Genomic DNA, 10,000 nt, shown 5'->3' with positions numbered 1-10,000 from the left:
CAGCGTGCACGCGCAGTCAGAGCTGGAGGCGCAGCGTGCACGCGCAGTCAGAGCTGGAGGCGCAGCGTGCACGCGCAGTCAGAGCTGGAGGCGTTTATCTATAACGTTAATCGGCGGAAAGTCGCAAAGAGGCAACCAAAAGTAGTGAAATGTCACTATTCTTATTACGAGTTGTAGCACAAACAAAATATTAATGCAAACAATCCATTCAATACTAAATAAAAATAACATTTATTGATTTGGTCTTTGTCTTGTGAATATTAGTTTATTAATGACTGCATTCATTGGACACACTGTAGAGAATGCACACACACATGAACTGATCTGATTCAATGTATAAAATTTTGGTGTCCACTTTTGCCATTAAATAATACCATAACGTTTGGCTTACTATGTAGTCATATAATATATAATATAAAACTTTTAAATTCTCACTGAGGGCTAAAACCCCCTAAAGATGAGACCCTAGAACCGCCCCTGATCTTATGTCTACTGAAAATCACTGAAATTCTACTTTTTACTTTTACTTCAAATACTTAAGTACATTAAATATCAGAAAATGACTTTTGATCCTTAAGTACATTAAATATCAGATACTTTAAGACTTTTACTTGAGTAATATTCTAAAAGGTAACTTTCACTTCTACCAAAGTCTTTTTATAGTACGATACTTGTACTTTTACTCAAGTATTGTTTTCTAGTACTTTATACAACACTGGTAAATAGTAACATCACCACAGGACAGTGAACCTTCCCTTGTTACAGTAACATGCCTGGTATAAAACACACCAACCTAAAACGAGCTAAGTGTATTGGGCAGGCACTTATTTCCAGATATTGCGTCATTGGGTAGGCGTGGCCTATTTGATAATCTAACCCTAACCATAGTTTTTGGTTGTTTATTTGTTTTCTAAAATAAATCACCTGTATGACTGATTTGTCCTTCGTAGTATGCTTTATTTTTTGAAAGAGGGCGTTTTTTTCAAGACCTCCGGAAACACGCCCACTTTACGTCGTGGTAACGAAACCCCTGGAATTTAGTGAATGTCGAGTATATTGTTGAAATTTATATGAAATGTAATTATTACAGATATAAACAAAGCATTAAATTACAAACCACACTATTTAAGATGTAGTCCTGGCTCTAAAGTTCCTGTTTTTTTCTTCTTCTTCCATGTTAACTTTCAAGTATGTGGCGTTACAAGTGAATTTACAAAAGCAGTACATCAGGACCCGAGAGCATGATGGGAAAAGGGCTATGAAGCAGATATTCAAATGTGAAGACTTTTTCCTCTGTTCCTGAGAACGAGTGCGTGTGAAAGGGAAGCTAATCTCGGTGGTACACAAGAGAATCTGCCTGAAAGAGCATGACAGCAGGTGGCTGCAATTTTTCCCCCTCTTTCTCCACCTCCCCCTCCAGAGATTCTACCTATTCATGCACTGTTCCTCAAATTCTTCTCCCTCGGTCTGACACAAAGACTCCATCTGCCCTTTTGTGTCACTTTACCCTCCACCCTGATCTCTCCTTCCCGTCCTCTTTCACAGCTAAAAAACTTTAACCGCCATCGTTTTTTTTTGTTTGCGCTCCACAAATATGCAAAAATTAAAATGTGGATTATTGCAAGACTTCAGATTTAAAGCTGTGCTGCTTTTAAGGGCTTAACACACACACACACACACATACACACACACACAAAACATAATTTTAACATCCTTACTTTTCCTTGAACTATTGTTACAATCTCAATTTGTATTTCAGACAAAATTAAGTCTTTATCTTCACTCGGTTTTAACGATGATCATCTGTTGCATCAGTTAAATTGCCTGCTGAGAACGGATGGGAAAAAACAATCAAGTAGTTGCTCTTTTAAATGTTTCTTCGAATCCCCCAGATGAGAAATGTACCACAATAAGCTCTCAATAGGCTTTCATATTCAAATAAGAAGGTTTTACTGTTTCTTTTTTTCTTTCTTTCATGGGAACTGTTTCAACTGGAAAAATGTGTAAATGTGTGATGTTTCCCAGCATGCCTTTCACAGAGGTACTAAAAAGTGTTCAGTAACAAAAGACGACACTGAACATTCTCTACTACAGTATGTGTTCTTAACCCATCTGGCTGATACAGCGATTAGCTTATAAAAATGAAATAAAACGAATGGAAAGCTTTACACATTACAGACGGTCGAGAGCTAGCGGATGCTGAAGGAATGTGTGTGTGTGTGTGTGTGTGTGTGTTAGTGTGTGTAGTGCACAGCTATGCACTCTTATGTGCTGGCTGAGTTACAAGGTACTAAAACTGTAAAGTAGGTCTCTGAATATACACTGAACATTTGTAAATATGGACTGTAGAAGAAACCTGCTCTATAAATCTGTATACTTACCTGTAAATCAGTCGATTTGCTCTTTAATTCTGTAAAACTTAATTGGACATCTGTGAATTGACCTTGTAATTTTATACTGTAGATCTTTATGCAAATGTAATCTGTATATAACTCATTTGTTTATAACTGTAATCTGTATAGAACTGTAATCTGTACATAACTGTAATCTGTATAGAACTGTAATCTGTATATAACTAATCTGTATATAACTGTTATCTGTATATAACTGTAATCTGTACATAACTGTAACCTGAACGTAACTGTAACCTGAACATAACTGTAATCTGTATATAACTGTAATCTGTACGTAACTGTAATCTGTACGTAACTGTAATCAGTATGTAACTGTAATCTGTATATAAAACAGAGAGAGAGAAAGAAACTAATCTGTACGTTACTGTAATATGTACATAATTAATCTGTACATAACTATAATCTGAGAGAGAGAGAGAGAGAGAGAGAGAGAGAGAGAAGTGTGATAGAGATAATAACTCTATTACTGTGGTGTCAAAAGGGGTCATTTGCTCTTTAATTAGTTTTGTTTCAACCACGTGTGTGTGTGTGTGTGTGTGTGTGAGTGTGCTTAATAAAAATCTGTGAACACGTACAACAGTGTGTATTAATAACTTCTGTCCTGTCCATCAGAAATGAATGAGGAACATTGACATGGAGGACCAGCTGCTCTACACACACTCGTGACTGTTCACGAACGTGCTGCGATTCAGATAAAGTAGAGCACAAACCTCGTCCACCTCCCGTTTACACTTGTGTTCTGAATTCTCTTTAATATGCACATAACCTAAAGTTCATATAATAATAATATTAATTAAAATTCGTTTTTACTCATTTTCAAGCCCGGAGTAAATACTGGTGAGAATTTAAAACATATGTATGGATTGTCAATAAAAAAAAACAGAACATAGATTATATTACATGTATTAAATATACTCTATATTTGCTTACATGCATGATGCTTTCCTTAGATTCTATTTAAAAAAACAACTTAACATAGCTAGCTAACGGGTGCTAAAGTAAACTGGTAAGATAACAATTCTCAGAGAAAAACATGACCGCATTTTTGTTCTGCATTATTTAGGTTTTTTGGCTGCATTACATTCAAAATGGAAGACAGATCAAGGTCACTAGCTTTGAGAAAGGAGCGACAATGAAAATTTAGGGGTGTGTGTGTGTGTGTGTGTGTGTGTGTGTGTGTGTGTGTGTGTGTACTGTATATAAAGATTCTAGAGTTTACACAGAATGATGAAAGAAATAAAAAGCCTCCTGTGTAGAGGGTCTGCAGGCTGAAACAGTGTTAATGAGAGAGATCAGAGGAGATGATCAGACTGGTCTGATCTGACAGGAAGACTTCAGTAACTCTGATCATCACTTTGTACATTAATCAAGCACAGAGAAGCCTGAGGTGGATGAGCTACAATGGCAGAAGACCACAGCAGGTTCCTCTCCCGTCAGTCAGGAACAGGAAGCCCAGACTGCAGTGGGCACAAGAGTCTGTGTGTGTGTGTGTGTGTGTGTGTGTGTGTGTGTGTGGTCACCTGGGCCATAGATGGTGAGTGCAGTTGCATCGTATGGTTGCCCATCTGTTGCTGGAGGCTGATGTGCTGGTGTAGAGGGGGGCTGATCTGTAGAGGAGGAGGCGAGGCAGCCGCCATGTTGCCCAAGCTAATGTTACCACCTGGCCTAGAGGTGCTGCCCCGGGTCAGTCCGGGCTGCATGGGAGGCAGATGGGGCTGCTGGGGGTATGGAGGAGCCATGTAGAGAGCTGGATGTGACTGAAACGATGAAGGCTTCGGACCAAGCATCTGAGACGCCTGGGAGACCTTCACGTCGGCCGGCTCACTGTAACTCTGTAGGAACATTATTAAGCAGAAACGCTTATGTCTCCTGGACCCTGACAATACACCTGTATCTAGAACCTCAGGAACACAAGGTTAACCCCAGAACATAAAGAATTACATCACTGACAGTTATAATTACTACTGGGGTAAATTTGGGGTACAGTGGTGTGAAAAAGTGTTGGCCCCGTCCTGATTTATTTATTGTTTTGCACGTGTCACACTTTAATGTTTCAGATCATCAAACAAATTTAAATATTAGTTAAAGATAACAAGAAAACACAACATGCAGATTTTAAATGTTTTTTTAATTACTGAGAGAAAACAAAATCCAAACCTACATGGCCCTGTGTGAAAAAGTATTTGCCCCCCTGTTAAAAACATAACATAACTGTGGTTTATCACACCTGAGTTTTATTTCCAAACCCAGGCCTGATTACTGTCACACCTGTTCACTATCAATAAATCACTTAAATAAGACCTGAGTGACAAAGTGATGTAGACCAAAAGATCCTCAACATCTACACATCATGCAGAAATCCAAAGAAATTCAGGAACAAATGAGAAAGAAAGTCATTGAGATCTATCAGTCTGGAAAAGGTTATAAAGACATTTCTAAAGCTTTGGGACTCCAGTGAACCACAGTGAGAGCCGTTATACACAAATGGTGTAAACATGGAACAGTGGTGAACCTTCCCAGGAGGCAGTCGGACGGGCCGACCTGGATCCTAATGAGATGCTGTAGCAGGACCTTAAAAAGGTGGTTCATGCTCAAAAACCCTCCAATGTGGCTGAATTACAACAATTCTGTGGACCACAATTCCTCCACAGCCTCAGCTGTAACAGACTCACTGTAAGTTATCACTAACGCTTGATTGCAGTTCTTGCTGCTAAGGGAGGACCAACCAGTTATTAGGTGACGGGGGCAAATACTTTTTCACACAGGGACATGTAGGTTTGGATTTGGTTTCACTTAATAATAAAAACCTTCATGTAAAAACTGCACGTTGTGTTTACTCGTGTTATCTTTGACTAATGTTTAAATTTGTTTGACGATCTGAAAAATCAGGAAGGGGGCCAACACTTTTTCACACCGGTGTATCTCAGTCCAAAGGTCTCTCAGTTCAGCGGTTTGTCTGTATACCTGCGAGACGAGCGTGGCTCTGTAAGCAGCCAGCTGTTTTAGATACTCCTTCTTTGCCGTCTCTGTCTTCTTCTTATACACCTGAGATGAACAGAACACAGAAGGAACCACGTCAGAAAACTGTTCTGTTAAAAGTCACAATCATTACAGCTTCCATAGCAAACAGTATTCCTGCTACAGAGCTCTGACATGATACACACAATTTATAATCATCCTGTATTTTATATATATATCTAGACGTATTGTTGCGCTGTTGTCTTGAAGACAACATTATTCGATATTAAACAGTATTATTATTGAGTGTGTAGTTTTATGGTAGTTTCTTAGTCTCCTCTGTGTGTGTGTGTGTGTGTGTGTGATTATTTGCACATCAGTGCATCAGAGTGTTTATTGCCTCCATGTTCAGACACACAGAGCAGAGACATGCTGTTCTTTTTATTAGACTAACATCCTGTCATAAACACGGTGTCACTCCGTCCCCGATACACACGCGAAGGAGTGAGGATGATATCGGTGTAACGATACGCCACCATGAGCAAATCTCAAATAGTTATACCGTTTATTTATTCCTGCTCTTACACACACACACACACACACACCTGAAACGAAACTTATATAAGATGAGTGTGTTTCCTTTTCGTGCAAATCCAAACCAGACCACAACAAAAACACACTGAGAACATGTAGCTCTCTCGTCTCCAGGCCGAGAACAGTTTCATGCTGGTTTTTTCAGTGTTTTGTTTTTCCACCCACATGATGAAAAGGTGTCATTATATTTACTGTTCGACATTTTTCAGGGGCTGTCCCAATATACTGAGCTTAAGTTTATCATTAAGATGGACGTATGTGACCTCTTTATCATCATTATATATCTTTATATATTCTATATTATATAATTGAATGTATTAATTATAATGTTTATATATTTGATATTAGGTTAAATCGTTCTCTGTACACTCCAGACATTTTAAAACCTTTTTTTAATGACGAGGTTAAAACAGAAGCCTGCTCAGGATTGGAGAGGTTTCTCTGTCGAGCCGTACAAAGCGTGTCCCCCCCGTCGGAGAGGCCTTAAACAGAACCTCTTTAGTGATCTGAGAAAGCACGAATACACAAAGACACACCGAGGAGCTGAGCAGGGATTAGGGTTATGTATTAGGGGACAAAGATTAGGGGTTGGTTGGACTTTAGTGGACAGAAATTCAAGGCTATTAGGGAACGGAGATTAGAAGTAAAGGGGTTAGTGGACTGAGGTTAGGGACTAGTTATTATAAGGTAGACATTAGCTGACAGAGGGTGAGATTAGATGACAGATTAAGTGAGAGGGATTGTAAAAAAAAAAAAAAGCAGTTAGGATTAGGAGGTCAGGCATTAGAGACATCTATGACAAACAATAGATTATAGAGATTAGGGAATATAATTTAGGGGACAGGGGACAGGGGTTCAGGGGTAAATCATTAGGTTGCTCCAACTGGTAAACCCTGTAAAGAACTTCTTCAGGAAGTAGCAGTGTGTATAATATAATATAAGATAAAGGGTGATGATTGGAGAACCTGTTTTTGCTCCTCCCCCAGACCGTCCCACATGGAAGCCACGATCTTGGACACTTCTCCGAAGGTGGCGTTGGGGTTCTGGCCCTTGATCGCAGCCTGAGTGTCTCTGAAGAACAGAGCATACGCTGAGACGGGTTTCTGAGGCTCGTTCGGGTCTTTCTTCTTCTTCTTCTTGGGAGTTTTGGGTTTTTTTGCCACATCTGTAGCCGCTCTCTTCTCCGCTCCACTCTGGGGAAACAAATAACTCTGTAAACCTTGAGTGATCACACATTATAACACTGTTTGTGTATATATGCATGTGTATACAGTTGTGTGTGTGTGCGTTTACATGGGTGTGTGTAAACAATTTATTAGTGTGTGTGTTATAAACAATTTATTAGTGTGTGTGTCATTTATTAGTGTGTGTACAGTTATGTATGTGTGTGTGTGCTTGTGTGTGAGATTCCAACCTTCAGAGCCTCGTCTGCGTCGTCCTCATGGACAGAGCTGGAAGGAGAAGGTGTGGCTGATTTGCTCTCTGGAGGAGAAGGTGATCCGTGAGCACCAGCGTTCCCGTTATTCCCGGAGTTCCCGCTCATGCCCAGCTGAGTGCTGAGCTGTGATTGGTTGACGGGAGTCAGCTGACCCTGAGGAACCATTCCTGGGGACACTCTGGGTCTGACAGCGTCCCCGTGAGGACGGCCACCATATCGCGAGTCAGAGTTCACCATCTGCTGCATCTGCAGAAGGAAAAACACAAACGGGGTTCAAACCCTCACCCGTACCCTGACCTTTGACCTGTAGGGGTAGAAGTGTTCTTGCTCACGGTGTGTATTGAGGGAAAATCACTTCCTTTGTAGGGCGTCACCTGAAACCACCTACAGCAGCAGGTGAGCTGAAACTCACCCAGCCGCCCACACACACTCACACACCCCTGCTATTGTTATCCCACAATGCCCCTGACAGGTGGGGCTGACAGGTGGAACACACACACAAACACACACACACACACACACACACACACACACACACACGGTCTAATCATTCAGAACTCACTTAAAACATTCATAACTAAACAGACAGTTATCTGAAACCACAAAATGTTGAACTAAGATTTAGCAACAAATTAATTTACACCTCGTGAGATTCAGACCTCCCAAAAAAACAGAAGTAAAAAAAATCGACTAGAAAAAATGTAAAAGAAATGAGTTTATTCAAAAACGAACTGATTCAGTCAATGATTCAGATCCGTGTCAAACATGTCTCAAATATTTCTGTGGAAATGAAAGTAACAGCCTGATTTTTAAGAGTTTCTCTAATAAATTCAGTGGAAATGATCCACTAGTCATTTCTACACTACAACACACACACACACATACATACACACACACTACAACACACACTCACACATACATACACACTCACACACTACAACACACACTCACACATACATACACATACATACACACTCACACACTACAACACACACTCACACATACATACACACACACTACAACACACACACACACACACACTACACACACACACACTGCAACACACACACACACTACATGTACAAAAATCAGCTAATTCTGCTATTGTTGATCATTAAAAAAATAAATCTCATCTATTCTCCTTTTATTTATTTGTAAATAAAATGTGTAAATACTGTAATAAATAATTGTCATTACTTTTGTTTCTCTTTGTCTCTTTACTCCTTTCCTAAAAAAAAATATCTTTATATAACTTTAAGTCCTTATTCCATTCCAGATGAAGACAGTCAAATAAATTTTAGAAATGAAACGAATCATTTTAAAATGATAAAAGGAAAGGTAAAGTTTTAAAAGGTAAGAATATAACAAGGTGAATATCGGCTTATTCACAGTAAAACAATCGATAAATATAAATGTTGCGTTAATGTTAGTGATTCATACGATGCTGCAAACCGAAACGTACACTTTCGATTTTTAGCCAAAAATCAATTTCAGCAAATTTCACGGACAATAACAGCATCCGAGCGGAACGTTAGGAACGATTACGGTAAATGCTGTGAGAGTTCACATGCAGGTGGGTTTTACGTGAGAAAGACGTTTAGGGTAAAACAGTGAGAAAGTGTTCAGGAGAGATGAGCAAAGACGACGAGCCATTAATGACTAACTAACGATCGGAATTTCCAAATTTGCTTAGAAAAACCCAGTGAGGCAAAAGTTAGTATCCCCTGTTTCTAGGTTAGAATTTAATTAGAAGAAATAATTCTAATTCTTAATTAGAAGAAATAAGAAAAGAAAAATTTTTATTGCACAACATTAATTGATCAAATCTAAATAACATTTTCACTATTTATTATTGATGAAAAGATGATATATATAGAGAGAGAGAGTTTATGGTACTGATAAAGAAGTGTAAAGTCCTCTGTACTGAAGATGTGGAAACCGAGCTGCTGAAATGAATTAAAGAGGAAGACGACATTGTCCTAGTAACACAGTAGACATGCAGTGAAAACTACAACTCAAATATTCTTCCACATGCTGAATGAGTAATAATAAGAATAGCTGTGAGTGCTGAGGGCTTTAGTCCTTTCGGATTATTGAATCAGTTTATATTTCCTTTTACAAGCAAACAACACAACTGACTCTGTATTTACACACAAACACCAAATGAACAGAATCATTATTTAGACCTAAATTATATCAATTATTTCTACACGCTAGAATTTTGAGACAACATTTAAATCCGAACCAGTTTTATTAACATATATTAAAAGCGGTTTAATAAAAATCGAGCTTTTCTTTTTTTTTTTTAATTGAGTTTCATTAGTAAAGTCACAACATTTAAGTTTTTTAAAAAAGGTTTGCCGATTTTCTTCGTCACTCTTTATATTTTTAAAACTGCATTTTTAATTTGTAATATTTATTTATTTTAAATGAACGTTCACAGGTTGGATTTTGATGCTAATTAAATTGTGCTGCAGTTTAATTTTTTAAAAGGCACAAACAAATTATTTTGTTATTAATTTGTAAATACAAATTAGTTTGTTGTTTTTTTATTTAAATCACACAGCTGCCATTAAAATATATTACACACAATAAG

The 10,000-nt window shown here is 38.4% G+C and overlaps 1 protein-coding gene across 1 annotated transcript in view; it reads right to left on the bottom strand.

Annotated features, from left to right (window-relative positions):
* Positions 1–10,000, bottom strand: part of tox (thymocyte selection-associated high mobility group box) — a 54,168-nt gene that overhangs the window by 2,245 nt on the left and 41,923 nt on the right. Inside the window, exons 5-8 of the mRNA XM_060887877.1 lie at positions 7,381–7,650; positions 6,932–7,159; positions 5,379–5,459; positions 3,935–4,246 (exon numbers count right to left, since the gene is read on the bottom strand). Coding sequence (XP_060743860.1) covers positions 3,935–4,246; positions 5,379–5,459; positions 6,932–7,159; positions 7,381–7,650 — 891 coding nt within the window. The remainder of the gene's footprint in view (positions 1–3,934; positions 4,247–5,378; positions 5,460–6,931; positions 7,160–7,380; positions 7,651–10,000) is intronic.

Source organism: Tachysurus vachellii, chromosome 15, assembly GCF_030014155.1.
Source record: "Tachysurus vachellii isolate PV-2020 chromosome 15, HZAU_Pvac_v1, whole genome shotgun sequence".
Classification (NCBI taxonomy): domain Eukaryota; kingdom Metazoa; phylum Chordata; class Actinopteri; order Siluriformes; family Bagridae; genus Tachysurus; species Tachysurus vachellii.
This window is presented reverse-complemented; position numbering and strand designations above follow the sequence as displayed.